The 18,610-nt window shown below is 38.6% G+C and overlaps 1 protein-coding gene and 1 long non-coding RNA gene across 2 annotated transcripts; both read right to left on the bottom strand.

The window, feature by feature from the left end:
• Positions 1–1,181: 1,181 nt before the first annotated feature.
• On the bottom strand, positions 1,182–7,228 carry LOC124120836. The gene is made up of 2 exons (XR_007221929.1): positions 3,444–7,228; positions 1,182–3,378 (listed from the first exon to the last, which is right to left on the bottom strand). It is a non-coding gene; the product is annotated as an uncharacterized LOC124120836 (long non-coding RNA).
• A 1,403-nt stretch (positions 7,229–8,631) lies between these two features.
• Positions 8,632–18,358, bottom strand: LOC124120842 (protein-L-histidine N-pros-methyltransferase-like). Its single transcript, XM_046483726.2, has 6 exons — positions 18,062–18,358; positions 15,928–16,118; positions 15,112–15,218; positions 13,088–13,196; positions 11,401–11,585; positions 8,632–9,323 (listed from the first exon to the last, which is right to left on the bottom strand). Exons 1-6 carry the CDS (start codon positions 18,245–18,247, stop codon positions 9,112–9,114), a joined length of 990 nt encoding a protein of 329 aa, XP_046339682.2. The 5' UTR covers positions 18,248–18,358; the 3' UTR covers positions 8,632–9,111.
• Positions 18,359–18,610: the final 252 nt, after the last annotated feature.

The raw sequence follows: 18,610 nt of genomic DNA on the forward strand, positions 1-18,610 counted from the left end.
CTCTTCTCCATCCCCACCCTATACCTCCTCTTCTCCATCTCACCACCCTATATCCCCTCGTCTTCATCTCCCCCTATATCCCCTCTTTTCCACCCCCATCCCCCCACCCTATACCTCCTCTTCTCCATCTCACCACCCTATATCCCCTTGTCTTCATCTCCCCCTTATATCTCATCTTTTTCCACACACCCACCCTATGTCCCCTCTTCTCCATCTCACCACCCTATATCTCCTCTTCTCCATCTCCTCACCCTATATTCCCCCCTCATCTTCATCTCCCCCTTATATCTCCTCTTTTCCATCCCCCCACACTATGTCCCTTCTTCTCCATCTCACCACCCTATATCTCCTCTTCTCCATCACCTCACCCTATATCCCCTCATCTTCATCTCCCCCCTATATCCCATCTTCTCCATCTCACCACCCTATATCCCCTCTTTTCCATCCTCCACCCTATGTCCCCTCTTCTCATCTATTTATCCAATATCCTCTCTTCTCCATCTCACCACCCTAAATCCCCTCGTCTTCATCTCCCCTCTTCTCCATCTCACCACCCTATATCTCTTCTTCTCCATCTCACCACCCTATATCCCCCCCTTTTTCCCTCTGATATCTCCTCTTCTCCATCTATTCATCCAATATTCCCTCCTCTCCATCTCACTGCCTCCGTGGTCTAGTGATAGAGCGTCCGCCCGGAGAGCAGAAGGTCCAAGGTTCGTTCCCCATCCGCGTCATACCAATAGACACTTATAGATGGTATTTGTTGTTACCCTGTCTGGCGTTCAGCATGAGGGTGCTAAAACAAGGACTGGTCGGCTAGGAGTCAGTATACTGTGTCTGGGTGGGGTATTCATGTCTAACTGCGGCATGGTATCTCAGTGAGCTAGCACTATAAATCGGCATCAGTCCTGACTAGTACAAGCAGCCACACACACAAGTGCATGCACGTCGCTATATAAGCATAATTATCTTGGACGCGATGTTAAACCCATTCTCCCCACCCTATATCCCCCACTTCTCTGTATCACCCACGTTATCTCTCTTTTCCATCTTTTCTTTCTTTTTGCATCTCCCCCGACTTTTACTGATGCTTCACACAAATATTTGCATTCTAGGAGAACTATCCACCTACACTGCTTTCATGTCATAGCATGAATGTCAATGAACAACAAACTACAAAATGTAGAGAATTCTTTATTCACTGAGTATTATGCAAAATTATCATCAGTTAGACCATAATGTTAAGAGATTTGTGATTAGAAATATATAGCTCCCTGGGCCAGTATGTATACACATTTACATTATCACCATGTACCTGTAGTTGAAACCAACACTGAAAGTAGAAGCTCCAAGAGTGGGAGATGCCTCTTCCCAAAAACAATAGGAATACTAGATACTGTATAAAACATACCACACTGCTGCAAGAAATTATCCATCTTATTTTATACACATCATGATGACCTATTTTTGTGTTTAGTACAAAATAGCTATTTTCATCTGATCCATTTTATATTGTACATACAGAAGCCGCCAATACTTTCTCAAAGTTTGAATCTTGTAAAAAAGATTCTGTGCATTTCATGCCATATGTCTGATCAAGCAAACAACTCAACATTTACAAGGAATACATAGAAATGTGAAACTTTCACAAAGAAAAGTGCATGGATTATTGGCCTTGCTGAATGTAAGTGTCAGGATTTCAACAATGAAGTCAGTAGTTGCAAGGCTGGATGAAAGTGCCTCAGCTGCCACAACCTATTAGAAGGACTTGGCTTTGACTGCAAATTGGACCAAACCTTGTGCTTCTTTTGTTTGTTGATTAATGCTGCATTCCAGCTATAAGGCCTAAGTCATATGTCAAGGTTCACGACCGAGAATGAGGTCTCGATGGGGGTACTTAGACCTTAGGGGGATAGGTAAATAAAAGTAAGACCGAGGGCCAACAGACCTATTTTTACGTATCAACCAAAAGTTTTTATCCTCTCACAAGACCTATTTTTACCTATTCCCTAAAAATCTTACTACTCTCACAAGCCCGAATTCAAGGTAGACTCATTAACCAACATCTTGTTTGATTGATACACACATCAATCAAACAGGTTGTGTTTATTTGATACCTATACCCCTGTTTAAAATGGACTGGTTTAATGCTCATCGATATCCAAGCACGTGCAGCAACGACACTGCAAGTGACTCAGTGGGTGACAAACACTGTCACAATCTATGTGCTCAGTGAACCTTTCCCTCATCATTTGCCTCGGTGGCTCAGTGGGAAAACAGTGGGTTACAATACTAAACACAATATGTGTGGTTGCAGGTTCAATGGGGGGTGAAATAGGTCTTTGACTTGTTACCAGTCTAAAATCAACATTAGATACAATTTAATTAATATTGTTCGAAAGTAAAACCTCAAAGCAGGTCATCGTAATGATTCAAAGTAAAACCCTTAGGTCTGTCTTGAGAGAAGTAAAACCTCAAAGCAGGTCATTGTAATGATTCAAAGTAAAACCCTTAGGTCTGTCTTGAAGAAGTTAAACCTCAAAGCAGGTCATCGTTATGATTCAATGTAAAACCCTTAGGTCCGTCTTGAAAGAAGTAAAACCTCAAAGCAGGTCATCGTAATGATTCAAAGTAAAACCCTTAGGTCTGTCTTGAAGAAGTAAAACCTCAAAGCAGGTCATCGTTATGATTCAATGTAAAACCCTTAGGTCTGTCTTGAAAGAAGTAAAACCTCAAAGCAGGTCATCGTAATGATTCAAAGTAAAACCCTTAGGTCTGTCTTGAAAGGAGTAAAACCTCAAAGCAGGTCATCGTAATGATTCAAAGTAAAACCCTTAGGTCCGTCTTGAAAGAAGTAAAACCTCAAAGCAGGTCATCGTAATGATTCAAAGTAAAACCCTTAGGTCTGTCTTGAAGAAGTAAAACCTCAAAGCAGGTCATTGTTGATTCAATGTAAAACCCTTAGGTCTGTCTTGAAAGAAGTAAAACCTCAAAGCAGGTCATCGTAATGATTCAAAGTAAAACCCTTAGGTCTGTCTTGAAAGGAGTAAAACCTCAAAGCAGGTCATCGTAATGATTCAAAGTAAAACCCTTAGGTCTGTCTTGAAAGGAGTAAAACCTCAAAGCAAGTCATCGTTATGATTCAAAGTAAAACCCTTAGGTCTGTCTGGAAAGAAGTAAAACCTCAAAGCAGGTCATCGTTATGATTCAAAGTAAAACCCTTAGGTCTGTCTTGAAAGAAGTAAAACCTCAAAGCAGGTCATCGTTATGATTCAAAGTAAAACCCTTAGGTCTGTCTTGAAAGAAGTAAAACCTCAAAGCAGGTCATCGTTATGATTCAAAGTAAAACCCTTAGGTCTGTCTTGAAAGAAGTAAAACCTCAAAGCAGGTCATCGTTATGATTCAAAGTAAAACCCTTAGGTCTGTCTTGAAAGAAGTAAAACCTCAAAGCAGGTCTTACCTCCCTTTGTATATTCAAAGTCATGTTGATCAAGTCCAAATACTTGCTCAAAGGAGAAAAACGTGTAAAAAACAATATGACGTCACTGGAGGTCTATAAAGCTGGAATATTGCTGAGTGTGCGTTACACAACAAACAAAAGAAGGACTAGGATGGGGAAGGGAAGGTGGAGAAGGGTACTTCCATATTCCTACTCTTTTCACATTTTTGCATATTTGTAGGTACAGAGTTTTGGCCCAACTTTCAGTTACGTTCTGGCAAAGCTATTGGCTCATTTTCATGTATTGATAGCTAGTAATAAGTGCACAAGAAGCTACTTTTCACACCATTTTGAGTCATATTACTTTCAGTGTATTCACAAGTTAACTGTTTTCACTACTGTGTTTTTTCCTTACAGCAGATACTAACTGGGCAACATCAGCATCGCTTCATAGGCATCTGGTCAAATTACAAGGCTGATGAACATAAAGCATTAATTCATATCAATCCTTGGTAAAAGTTCAGTAGAAATTGTGTTGTTGTCATTCATCCTCAATATGAGAACATATTAGCAAGAGCAATAGGTACTATGCATACCAAGGAGCCGTGAGCTAAAGACATGCAAGCCTCAGACCTGCAACCCAAGGCATCTACAATGTGTAAATACCAGATGGTCAACACCAACTCAAGCAAAACAGAAGCACTTACAGATTTAATAAGAAATCAAAGCTAAACATAACATAGTAACCGCATCTGATTGAAAGTGACACTTTCCCATTGCACACACAATATATTATAAAAACATAGTGTCACTGCACTGTAGTTCACCTGGATATGTACTCAACAGTTTATATGTCAACAAAGCCACTTAACAAAGTTGATGTCAGCATTGATAGTTCGTGCATAAACACCAAGGACCAACAACTAACACTGACATTCTAATGATCTGAACAAAACACGATGTCATTAAAAGAAGACACATACATGCCAAAGTTCCATTTACTCAGTGTGACCCATCCCCCATTATCCAGTGTAGTAATACAGGATGGGAGGTATTACTAGTATATCGGTAAATTGAGGTTCATTCTTTCCACGATACATATCATAATATACTTTTTCATGCTTGATATATCGGGTGATTTCCAATTTGGATTTTTGTCATGTGTTTAATGTTATATACTTGCCAAATGCCTTGGCTGCCCAGGAGCGAGCATCTGGGGCCCCTAGATGGCTGCGTATTTATTGTATGAGAAAACATTATGTTGTACCAGCATCTTATTTTGTTCCATTTATAAACTTCAGATCACTCCGTAATGTATAAGATTGCTTCTGAATTAAAAATATAGAATTATCCAAGATATCGTGGTTCGTATCGCAATACGGCCTTGTGCATTGCAAAATATTGTGATACTTTAAACCTCTATTACCAATCCCTAGTAATACATATCCATTTCATTCTGATAGACATACCCCATATGCCACCAAAGTTTGGTTTCGGAAGTGACCTCACAATCTCCATCTCCCACATTACTAATGTTGCTGATGAGCTTGAACTCAAAAACCAATCAAATTGACTCTTCTTAATGAGAGGTCGGCAGTCAGTAAATAATCGAGTCTGGACCAGACAATCAAGTGATTGACATCATGAGCGTCGATCCACGCAATTGGGATACGATGACATGCATCAACTAAGTCAGCGAGCCTGACCACCGGATCTCGTTAGTCGCCTCATATGACAAGCATAGTTGCCTTTTACGGCAAGCACGGGTTGCTGAAGACCTATTTTACCCCGGAATCTCACGGGACTGAGTCAGTTCAACAGGTGTCAACACAAAGCTTTGGTGCCGAATGGGTCCAGGGTATTTATCATGACACCGGAAAATGAAGGCATTATCTGGCCATTTCTGAGGAGTTAATGAAATATACAGATCAAAATATACTACCATGGTGGCTGTATTGAAAAATGGACATCTTGAACATATTGTGGTGTCAACATTGGTCAAAACAAACTTCAGTTTCAAGTGTCCATTGTGTTTTTTAGAAGATGTTTACAACTGATGACAGACATGTAGGCCACGATATCAGCCCCCTTGATTTTCAGTCAGGTGAGATAAAAAGGAAAACTGGCCACTTTCTATCCACATGTGGCCAATATACCCAGATGATGTTCACGTCCATGTTTGTATTAATGTTTGACTAACTGCAGGGTGTGTTGTAGCCTGTGCTCTTATACTTAACCCAACCCAAGTTGAAATTGGTCTCAATCATGGAGAAACAATAAATTTGTGATGACAGTATTGATGATGGATGCCATAGAACAAGCTCCACTGATTAATAAGGCTAATTAACAAGGCTAAAAGTGAGCAATGCTCACTGATACCCCTACTCGACTCTAACATATTCAAAACATGAAAAAAGCAATCTTTTCACAGGAAACCCACTATCGAAATCAGACTTTGAGATGCACCTCTCCTGTTGGTACAGAAACAACACCCCCTATTTGAAAAGAGTCCATCAAGTTAAAGGTTGCACAAATGTTAAAGAAAATCACAATATTCTATGTTCAAAACACAAAACAAATCATATTCTCTAAGAAAATCCACATATTAAAATCAAACTCTGCATTGCACCTCTTCTATTAGTATGGAAACTTTGATAAATTAAAAAAATATCCACACAGTAATTTTCCAGTTATAGGTCGCACAAATGTTTAAGTAAAAAAAAAGAATAAAAATAGCTCCATTTTGTCAGAAATAACACTGAAATATTGAAATCAAAGTTTGCACTCCACCCCTCCTATTGGTATAGAAAGTGTTTACCAAGTTTGAAAAGAATCTACGCAGTAGTTTTCAAGTTATAGGTCGCACGCAAAAATGTCCTTGGAAAAACGGACGGATGGACGGGTCTTTTAGGTCAGGGGTATAATAATGTGATAATATTTGTGCATAAAATACTAATCAACAAAACTTTCAACAACACAATTCAGTCATAATTTCATCACTGAAAGAATGTTCCTATTTTTAGTGGTACCAACTGTCTGAACAAAGCCAAGCCACGTGAGAGTATGGTGCTAGCACAAGTTCACAACAGACTAATGATGTAAGCATGGTAAGGGACCACCCATGTTGTTTGACGCCATGCCATGCTCAGCAATATTCCAGCTACATGATGGCGGCCTGTAAACAATCAAGTCATGATTGATAGCATGAGCAACAACCCATGTATGAAGAGACGCTTCAACCAAGTCGCCGAGTCCCACCACCAGATCCATTAAGTCGCCACATCTAACCAGCATAGATTTCTGAGGACTATATTCTAACCTGTAGTTCCCACATCCATGAATAATGATGTACAGGACCACACATGAAGTTTAGACCACTATTTCTGCCCCTACAACAAGACAGGTGGATAAAAACACACTCTCAGAAAAAGCAGATCATTTACACTGATATGAAATCTCTCTCCATGAACATCTGACAACCACTCTGTAGTAGATTGCTTCACATGCACTTTCTAGTCAGCCAATCAGCATCATGGCTTCGAAATCCTAGATACGAGTGAGGGAAGCATTCAAACCTGCATACATGATTTCAGTGTTCCGAATATACAAAGAAAATACCACGACACTGCTGCAGTTATGTTATTCACCCTGTCCTGCACTATGGCAATTTCATTAAAATCAGATCTATTGCTAAACAAAGATCTGAGGACATCCCATTAAGGGTCACATCAGAGCGACCTTTCATCCGACCAATCAAAGCGTCGCTTACCAGATCATGAAAGTGACAGTCGGAATGTGTTTTTTAATCATGCAACCTCGAAAACGTTAACACGGAGTATTCCATCAGATTCCATCAAAATTATCGTCTATCTCACACTTCCGTGGAATAAACATTTGAACGGAGGGGGCGTTGCAAAGTACGTGGGAAGCACTGCCATAAAATCTCAACCATATATTAGACATTCAAGAATGTTCATTTGTTCAGTTTTCAAACTTTTAATCGAGAACTGTGTCAACATATTTTTCCAGCGTAGTCTGAAATTGAAGTCGTCAGGTTGAAATGAGTGCTGTAAATCTCGAGAAAGCTGCTTTCTCATTGGCTGATGTCGACTTCTTATTAGTCATGTCAGTGGTCGGTCAAAGTTCACGAAGGTCGTTCTGATGTGACCCGTAATGGGATGTCCTCAGATCTTTGTTTTGCAGCAGCAAGAACTTAGATCTGATTTGAATGAGATTGGCACTATGGCATCGACACACAACAAAAAGTCCCATCCAAGGAATGCTTGTGTTCTGTGTGGATTTTATTTTGTTAAAACTAATTTAATTGAAATTAGCTGGTAAGGAAGCTGACATCTGATTGGCTCACCAATGCATCCATCATTTAGATTGAGCGTATCGGAGTAAAAGATTGGACTTTACCAAGATCGGATTCAAAACACACTTCCGTGCAATCAGTTTCAAACAGTTTCAAATGCAGTGACAGATTGGACCCTTCACTGAATATTATGTCAACCAGTACAACATCAGATCAAACACAACACCTTTCCCCATCCATCTTTGTCAAGATTGTTTTAAAATAGCGTCCATACTTTCAAGACCGGGCTTGCTCACACAAAGTGGCGGTTGATAAACAGTGCCAAAGTGGCACTAGGGTATTAAATACACTGACATTTATTTCTTCCAAACCAACATATTTACATATTCACCTAATTTGGTTAATTAAAAGTTCTGGACAGAATGTTCCTCCCTCAAACATCTGAACACGATATGTACATGGGGCATTGACAGGTAACCTATGGCACACAGAAGTTGTTGCATTACTTCTGATATACATTCACACACACTATGTATAAAGCCTTAACCTTCAAACAGATCATCTTCCCAAGGCCAGGGTATTTCATTCCCTCCCACTGGGCCGCTCAGTTCCAGCACGCTTCTGATTTGTGCCTCAGTGCAAGACCATGCAAGTGTAGCAGTCCTACATAAGAGCTACCGATCCACTCCTCCAAATGAACTGACCGACTGGGCTCCGGTCTACCTATTAGCGAGTAAGCAGATGGCAGGGGTGATTGGATCACACAAAACATAACATTCATTGGCCCTCAGTGTTGAATGAAAACAAATCACAGACTATGCGAAATTTGTTGTGAAGTAAAAACATTTTCTCATGAACAATAACGCCAACAGAGTTGTTTGTAAAAACTTTTACTACCCAAAACATATTGTTGATGTGGGCATGTCTCCAATTATAATACCCAGTTGTAATTATAAATGCTGCACATTTGCTCATATAACTGGATATATGGTACAGATCAGTACCACAATTTTTAGCTGCCACCTTTTGGCTTAAAGTGCTAAGCTTGCTGCGAGAACCAATAGTGTAACCGGTTTATGTAAGCACAGAGCAGACAACAAAGGGAGGTAACACTGAACACTACAAGAACATCAGAACTGTCACTCCAGTGACACTCCAACCTCTCTCTGTCTAGATGTGCCAATGCCTTCATTGGAGGAGACATCAGAGTGAGAGAGACAAGTCAGAGAACAAGATCATATTCTCATGAAACTCTAAAGGAATGTAAATCTCCAAGCCTTGAGAAGGTGTCTAAAGCTTGCATTCCAAACCCTGATCAAACAGGACACCTACTAACACACATGGGGCACACCTGCTATCATACATCAGTGGGCCGGAGCACAAACACAGCATCATATAATACAAAGAAGGATTTATTAATATCTCCCTCACACAAATATGGGAGTTTGGAAAATTTCTCCACAGTAAACCCTGCTGGTGTAAAAACATGTCTGATGAGGCTGACCGTCTGCTCCTCGAATGTTTTCCCTTCTATATGGAGGCACTCTGTGGGCTGATGGTCTGTTGAACCTTCACACAGATGAAAATATTCATGTTAATAAATGTCACTTGAATATGAGATCCAAAGACAAAGTAACACAATTTGTACAGGAATTGTAAAAAGCAATGATTTAGAAAATCAGTTAATAGTTGTAAAATGAAACAATACACTGACACCTGAAGAAGAATTTCATATAAGCTATAAAAAGTTATTGCTCCTTCTTGCCATTGCACTTAACATCAGCCCAGGTCAACCACAATCAGGTGGCACTGGTGACCCCGTCACCTGAGGTGCTGCAATTTGCTGTGCAGACCTGTGTCCCTTGGGCACTCCTGAAATTGCCGGGGTTTCGATCCCTGGCCGTGTCATTCCAAAAGAGGTTAAAAGATGGTAATTGTTGTTACCCTGTCTGGTGCTTGGCATGAAGGGGATAAAACAAGGACTGGTCGACTTGGAGTATACTGTGTCTGAGTGGGGTATTCATGTTAAACTGCAGCTAGTGAGCTAGCATTATAAATTGGCATCAGTCCGGACTAGTACAAGCAGACACAAGCAGACACAAACACACACACACACACACACACACACACACACACACACACACACACACACACACACACACACACACACACACACACACACAATATTGTAGGTAGCCAAAGGCATTTGAAATTATCTTTTATCAAATAATTTTTTATCAAATAATTATCATAATATGTACAAGTCATGGAACTAGTCTTGAAATTGTATATTAGTGGAAACTGTACTTGATTTTTGTTATTTGTGACTCAAACAATGATGCAGTTTATGCTAATAGATTATTTAGGTTTATCCTTGCTTATCCAATGAGCATTATCAACTGAAATAAAATACTAATTACATTAATACTTTTGAATTTCTGTTCATTGTTGACTTTAGGAGGACTTATATGCAAGTACAATTATTAGCAAACATGTTTTCCACAATCAGCTGTTATTTATTTTTGTGTCTTCAAATGTGTGGCAATAGAATATAGTCGCCACAAGATATTTTCATGGTAGTCATTTGGCTACCTCTGAGTTTTAGACAGTAGACAAATTGAAATTAAGGTCCATTTGGCGACCGTTTAAGTCGCAACTTTGAGACCTGCGTGCATGCACGTCACTATATAAGTGTAATAATCTTGGAGGCGACATTAAACCCAATTTTAACCTCACCTCATCACAGAAAAAAATGTGCCCAAAATCCGCAATTAGCAAAAGGCACCACTTTAGCATCAGTGTGATATATCTGCCAAGTTTTGTTGGAAGATATTGAAATTATTTTAGGTTGTGCTCTGGAAACAAATCCACCCCCTTATGAGAATAAGTACAAATTGTTTCTATGGAAATAGAGAAAAGAAATGCCAAAAATCAATAAATAGCAAAAGGCACTACTTCAGGACCTGTTTGATATATCTGCTAAATTTTGGTGAAAAATATTTAACGGTTTTCTAGTTATGCTTCAGAAACGAAAAATTATGGATAGATGGACGGACAGACAAGGTGAGTAACAGGCGAAATCGTAACCCCAAGAAAAATTCCACCAATAAGGGGAACCCCCTTAGTTGGGTTAAAAAGGGTTCTCGGTGGGACGAGGACAGCTGGTGGTTTATTACCGGATGTATGTAATAAAACGCTAGTTACAAATTGTTTATTTGTTACTTTAATTTTTAACAATGTCAAGATCAAAGGTTGTTTCACACATTCAACAGTGTATGCACTGTTGTTATTTTTGATGGATTAACAGTTGTTACTGCTATGCCTGAAGCTTTAGGCCACAACCCTTAATAGGTTTGTTTTTGAAGCCAATGACAGCATGAGACTTCAGCAATTTCACTTTGGACATTTAAATACTTTCCATGAGTGTTATGAAGGTTTCTCTCTCTGACATTGCCTAAATGTATCTAGGAAAATTGATATTCACAACAAAATCACAATCATTTTTTTTCACTTAACTTGCCCTTTAATACAGGCTGTAAATAGCAAAGAATTTGCCTTGGTATCGAGGGTGAAAAATGAATGAATATGTACTCTTATGTCTATTTTCTTGTAGTTTGTAGAAGGTACTGCTGACAAATTCACCTACCAAATTCTACATAAGGTTTAAATGGAAGCACTACTGCCACAATGGCCCGTCCACTCCCTCTTCGTAATGACTGGCGGATGGAATGAAGAATGCTGATTGGTCGATCACATCTGTCCAGCAGATTCAGACAGCTAATGATGTCGTACACACGTGTCCCATCACTCCATTCACTGATGCCCAATACCCTGCAATCACAAATCTTCAAGTATCAACCAATCCGAAGTTGAAGACATAAATTTCTTATAGGTAACAATGAAAATCCTTTATTGTTTGTACCAAATTTTCAGGGCTACTTTTGCATCTTCATCAGATAAATGGGGAAAGAAATTTGATACAAACAGTAGAGAAGTTGCCCTGAAACAATGTCCCTACAAACAGTAAAGAAGTTGCCATGAAACATCCTTACCACAGTAAAAAAGTTGCCCTGAATTTCCTTACAAACAATAAAGAAGTGGCCCGTAAATGTCCTTACAACAGTAAAGAAGTTGTCCTGCAACATTGGTACAAACAGTAAAGAAGTTGCCCTGAAATGTCCCTACAAACAGTAAAGAAGTTGCCATAAAACGTCCTTACAACAGTAGAAAAGTTGCCCTGAAATTCCTTACAAACAGTAAAGAAGTTGCCCTGAAATGTCCCTACAAACAGTAAAGAAGTTGCCCTGAAACGTCCTTACAACAGTAGAAAAGTTGCCCTGAAATTCCTTACAAACAGTAAAGAAGTTGCCCTGAAATGTCCCTACAGACAGTAAAGAAGTTGCCCTGAATTCAAATGGATCACTATGACGGTAGTACAGGTTCCAAGTGTAACATGAGTTAGTGCAATCCTTTGAACGTACATGACCAGTGTTATGTATTCACCACCATGGCTGTTGCTGTACTGGACATGTTCATTATGTGGGAAGCAGTGTTATACATATAATTATATGATTATTTTAAGACACTATCTTACACACATGGCAATTGTCATAACTGCTTCAACAGCTTGTGTGAACAAGGCGCAGAACTTGATGAGAAGGACTGTCTAAATCTAGCACACAACTACATTGTTTATTGGAGTTTTGTTATGTATGTCATTGTGTCCGCTGACATGACACCATACTCCAATGTGTCCAGATACATTTGTGTCTCTATTAATGTGAGCAGGGGATATTCACATTTTTTCATTGATTTTAAGATTTACAGTATACGTACCTACAATTCCATAGGAAAAAGTGACAGTAGGTTTATTATTTATTTGAATTTTCATGGTCAGAAAAGTTCCACATTCAAATATTTAAAACATTCATATCCACACACCAGTGTTTGAACTTCAATATCATTTATCAATGAACATGATCAGGTTACAGACTAATCATTTGCTTTGCTATCATTAGAGAGAAAAATATAACTGTAACATATTCCTTTAACAGTGGCGTTAAACATGTTAAATACCAAAACTTGCTATCTGACATTCAGATAAAAAAAAACACAGGAATAATTGTCATTTTTTAGTGTCTACATATTTGACAGTTTCTCAGAATGAAAAGAGTATTGCATTTTTAAATAATCATTAGATAATAAAGTAAGGCCTTAACAATAAAGTTTAATCTCATGTAACCCAACTCTGAAACCAAATTAATTCAAATGTTACCAAGTCAACAACAGTGGCCATGAGAGTGGTTTTATTGCCACTTCCCCCCCATTATTACCTGTAGCCTCTTTCCTGCAGTCTCTTCACCATGATTTCCGATATCTCTGTTGCATATACATTGTCGAAGTACCTTGCCAGCTGACTAGTCACCATTCCATCTCCAGCACCTGAGAACAAATGACTCGACTGTAACCATGGTAACAAATCAACATTTATAATAAATGATTTTCCCGCTTTAAGAACACTTCCATTAAGGGGTTTAAAATATGACAAAGATTTGTTTGTTGTTTAACGTAGCAGTCAGCAATAATCCTGCTATAGGATGGTGGTCTGTAAATATTTGAGTCGTGACCAAACAAATCCAGTGATTGACATCATGAGCATTGATCCACGCACTTGGGATATGATGACTTGCATCAACCAAGACAGCGAATCTGTACAATCTACAAAACTATTATGATTGCCTCTTACAAGTGTCTACACGATGACAGGTGTAGTTTGAAAACAATGAAGTTTAATTCAAGTGTTGGTATCATGCAAGAACATATAGAGACATGATAAACTGGTTCCACATTCTGTTCACACAGAAAGATCACTGCTTTTAGCCAATAGGATAAACAGTCGCAGACGTAACGTGTACGTAACATTAGAAAGTATTTAAATGTCCCAGTGCAAGTGCTGAACACTCTGTAATCACCCTCCAAAACAAACATATATTGGGGTGTGTCCTAAAGGTATTTGTAACTAGCATTTTAGTACTAACATCCTGTTAGGTGCCGTGAACAGTGACTTCTTACTTGTCCAGCACCATGCCAGGGGATAATCCCCATCGTGTTTGTTTAAGCTGGGCATTCTGTGTCATATCAAATACTGTACAGGATAATGGGTTGCATCACAAATTTACATAATTCACAGATCAACAGTCTAGCGGATTCTTACAAAAGTTTGCACATCGTTTTTTCGATTCATACCTCAATGACCCCCCCCCAAAATTCCCAGTCAATCCCTATAATAAAATTTGAAAAAGAAAACATGTTTTATCTACAATACCAAATACAGTTTTATTTATCAAAGCAGACAAAATGATGAGATTGAATCTATGTGCATTCCAGGTGTAGGAATACATACTAAGGCGTGACATGAATCAGATGATTGTTTAATTTATGCACATGACATGACACGTCACAGTGGGCAGGGCTTAATTTTGTACATTCATTGGGAAATGAATGCAAAAACATGTGACCAATAGACCATAGAACCTCGAGAGAGTACACTGTTCATGACTGATCACAGTAGAACACAACACAAAGTCCCAAATTATGTGAACAGGGTTCGAACTTAGTACTCTCCGATTGCAATCCTGTCACTGGGCAGCCCGCTAGAGGGCGCCTATTACACAGCTAATCAGAATGCAGGAATTACAATGAACAACAAAAATTTAATTATTGCATCATGAACTTGTATTTTTTTTTAAATCAAGTGTCAACCTCACTTAGAATTGAGAATAAACTGCCCATTTGCCACAGTGATAAAATGTTTCTTGTCTGTAATTCCTTTTAGAGCCCAAATCATACTAAATGATTAATATTTTCACTCACGCATTGATTTTTATTTTAAAAGCTTTCACTAAGTACAGTGTATGTGAATATAGATCACCTATTAGTTGTGTCATTATGTTATGTGAGATACCCCCCTTAATCCCCTATTGTCTTACCAATCACCACTGGTTACCTTCACAATTGGTCAAAGAGATAAATCTGCAAACTGAAAAGCTACTGATTGTGTTTAATTTTGAATATCCAAACAATTGTTAAAACGGCATCCATACGTAGAAGATTGGGTTCATAAGAAAAAACAATAGCTGATCTGTATAATCAGCAGAAACTCTGTCTCTTTCACAAGAGAGTTCATGTAGTCTGCTATTTGACTTCATCATGTTCTTTGCATACACTAGACCAATGAATTCCAAGTTTAGTGTCATCCAATTGCAGGGGGAGTTGGCCACCCTGTCTACTCTAGGTTGCCATTGTGTCTCCTCTAGGTAGACAGGACCCCAGAAATATGAGACAGAATGTAGCCTACCAAGATCCAGCATATTTTCTGCCTGCCAATGCCAGCCTGTCGGAATGTCCAGGAGAGCGTCCAGCTGACTCCTTGAGAAGATGAACATGGATCCTCGCTTCAACCATCTGAAACATACACAAGTGGTCATCCAGTTTCTGTGTCCTCGTACTAATACAACAGAGCCACCTGTGTTCAATGTTGAACTATACTTAGCTACATGATGCGGTAACAATACATTCTTTTCAGTACACATGATGTGTGTCAAGGACAAACACACGGTTTTGGAAGCAGATAATAAATATACTGGGAAATTAATTAATGAATTTAAAGTCTACATTTCAACATGACTAACATCCTTAATAAACACCAAGTTTATTGTTACTGTTTAAGTTATATCATGTCACCATGGTCATATCAAAGGACTGAAAGTTGCCATTGTGTTTTATACACTAGATCTCCACATCTCTTACCAGGAGATAGTAGATTAGATAGTGCACATCATCTGACACCATGTTTCACAAACAAAGGTGGATGTGACGAATCACTGGACACATAATGACTGATAGTCACAAGGTCAAAGCATCTTTTGTAATTTTATTGGAAATGATGTCAAACATAAAAATCAGAACCTGTTTACAAGTCGGCTTTTAAACAGACCGACCACTCTACATCACAGCATTGACTGGTGCAATTGTTCTGAACACAGATAAAGTAGATATTTTTAATAAAAGATACATTTACGGGCTGTAATGAGTACAAATGGCATATACATCTAGTGACAGAACATTGTAAAGATGTTCTGTGTTGATCCGCATGATCAGGAACTCAACATACCCATTAATTGAGGTGCTTGTCATGAACCAGCTGAGGATGTATCGAAGTAGTGAATGTCTTAGTTGTGTGAATATCCAGTCTGCCTTCTCGTAACATGACTCCAGGAACTGTGTTGTCTCCAGATCCTGATGGAATCCGATGAACTTTTCACGTAGATCTTCTGGCAGTGCAGATACATCAAACTCGTACCACTGGAAGCATGGTTGATCAAATGATGATATAATACTACATTAACATGCTAAAAGAACCCACTCTTCTCTCTATTAACAGGACAAACAGCCAAGCAGAGATGGAAAGTTGTTGGTTAGGTATTTAACAATATTCAATTACATGTACTGAACATTTCCTCAAACATGTCAAATCAAACTCATTTTCCCCTAGAATATATACACTAACTGAATAGGTTGAAATAGCTCACTCACAACATACTATCACGGCATTGGCAGGACCTTTTTAAGAATAAGATTGCAACAGGCTAATGCTAAAATGTCACCTCAGCATGTTCAGCAAAAAACACCACACAAAAACATCATTGATTGGCAAAAACAGGACTTTGCACAAAGTGAAAATGGCTACTATGGTTATGAGCAAACAGTCTTATTTTTATCCTTTGCTTTTTAAAAACAAGCAATAAAGGAAATGAAACTCACAGGTTCACATGCAAACACAAATATCTGTATGTTAATCGCCTGAAAACATGTTTACAGTTTTAGCCTCGACTCGAATTTACTTGCTCAGAGGCACAACTAAAGTTATTGTGAAAACATTACATTCCTTGAAGGTTTAAGTACTTTTACTCAGTCTAATTCAGTGTCAAGGTGAAACTGTATTTAACATGCTTAAGATGCATGAGAGGAAAAGTCAACATGCTGTATCCTGTGATGAATGTGTCCAGTGCACACATTGTGTCTGTGGTACTGGACTATCTATAGCTAGGTATAAAGAAATTTGCAGGAATGAAGGAGATTTACCCTTCCATTGTTCAAGATGCATCGGTACCCCCATAAATGATGCGATTAGAGTGCAAGTTGAGGTATTGTGCTACTAATTATATTGTTGTTACAACTAATGAGTGTCAATGTACTTGGTAATTAAGTATTAGTGTTGTTACAAGTACAGTTACACGTTAACTGTGATTTGTAATGGAGCAATTGATTTTCTTATGTTTCAGGTAAAGGAACAGGCAAGGTCCTATCATTGTTGAAGATGTGCGTACCAACCATTTTGTTAAAGGTAATAATAATAATAATAATAATAATAAAAGGATGATTGTGGTGACATAATGTTAATATATTTATATTTCTAACCCTTTTCTTTCTTTTATTACAGTAGGAGGTGAGGTGAAATGGGGTTTAACATCATGTCCAAGATTATTGCATTTCTATAGCGACGTTTTTATTACAGTAAAGTTGGAACATACCAATCAACATCAAGGTGGGAGAACAGTCCCTAGATATCTATAGGTTGATGCACTAGCTGTTCCAAAAGGCCAGTCTTCTTCCCCTGCAGATCAGGCTGATCTAGGAGGCCGACTGCGCCACGCAGGGCGAGATTTTATACATTTGGCAAGGCCTTAGAGATTGGCATGTCTCACAGATGCTGACGCAAAGTTACCAATGAATAAAGCATAAATACTACTAGATTCTACATGGATAATTTTTATCATTATTATATATATAATAATAAGGTTCTGTTTTCTTAGTCATATTTTCTGATTACCTTTCTTCTTAAGGGAAAAAAGTCCATTAACATTTTTGTTGAGAGCTATCAGTTTCATATTCTTTCTGTCTTTTATTAGCTCAAACTCAAGAATTGATAACCCTCCCTTGTGATCAGTAGATATACATTTACAGAGGGAAGCGCAAACATGGACTGCTCATCCTCATTTACTATGTCAAGTGCATTTTATCTGTAGTCAGTTTGTATTTCCAATTATTGTTGTCAGTGATGGATACCTTCAGTTGATGCAAAACATCTTACATGAACGCACACTGTGAATAAAATTAGTTGCATGAATAGAAAGCAGAACTGGCCACTATATTTTGTGATCAGACTCATAAACAAAGGCATGTGTCAAATATATTTCAGGAGAACTAATCCACGCTACCATTAACAACTGATTGTGTCAACTCACATAGCTATGCGTGTCCTCCCTATGTCGTTGATCTTCTATCATACGATAATAAATATTTCTCATGAGAGGATTTCGTATCTGCTGCCCGGACCAGTCGCCCGGCTGTCCGGGTGTCGCCATTCTCAGTAGATTTACAAATGCTACAGCTGATATCAGGCAAATTAGTGTATCAGTAATCGTGAACATTTATATATCAACGCATTCACGTGGTTTCAGGGGATCAATAATTCCAATTATCAGGATAAATTGCCTGATTTAACGCTGAACAAACCCATGTGTTGATGTTTACTGGATGTACTTCCGCTTCCGGCTAGGTACAGTTGCACCTGAAAATGACGGACAGCGATGCGCAGCCTTTGCCATCTACAGTCGGTCATGGTGTTTCAACGATATTTGTATCCATTTACATGAATGGATCGTTTTCATTTATATTATTCTACTTTGCTCCATACATGCCTTTGTAAGAGTACTACAAACTATTTTGTAACTTCTCTACACAAAAATAGTTCTCTGACTGAATAGAATGATATTCATGTCTGGGAATGTCTT

Source organism: Haliotis rufescens, unplaced genomic scaffold, assembly GCF_023055435.1.
Source record: "Haliotis rufescens isolate VD_foot unplaced genomic scaffold, xgHalRufe1.0.p SCAF_19, whole genome shotgun sequence".
In the NCBI taxonomy this organism is placed as follows: domain Eukaryota; kingdom Metazoa; phylum Mollusca; class Gastropoda; order Lepetellida; family Haliotidae; genus Haliotis; species Haliotis rufescens.

Excerpts from the sequence above, each read along its gene's own strand:
- LOC124120842 (XM_046483726.2), bottom strand. The coding sequence starts at position 18,247 with ATGTTCACGATTACTGATACACTAATTTGCCTGATATCAGCTGTAGCA. Across the intron at positions 15,219-15,927 it reads ACAAGCACCTCAATTAATGG|ATGGTTGAAGCGAGGATCCA; the intron begins GTATGTTGAGTT and ends TGTATGTTTCAG. Across the intron at positions 11,586-13,087 it reads CTGCAGGAAAGAGGCTACAG|GGTATTGGGCATCAGTGAAT; the intron begins GTAATAATGGGG and ends TTGTGATTGCAG.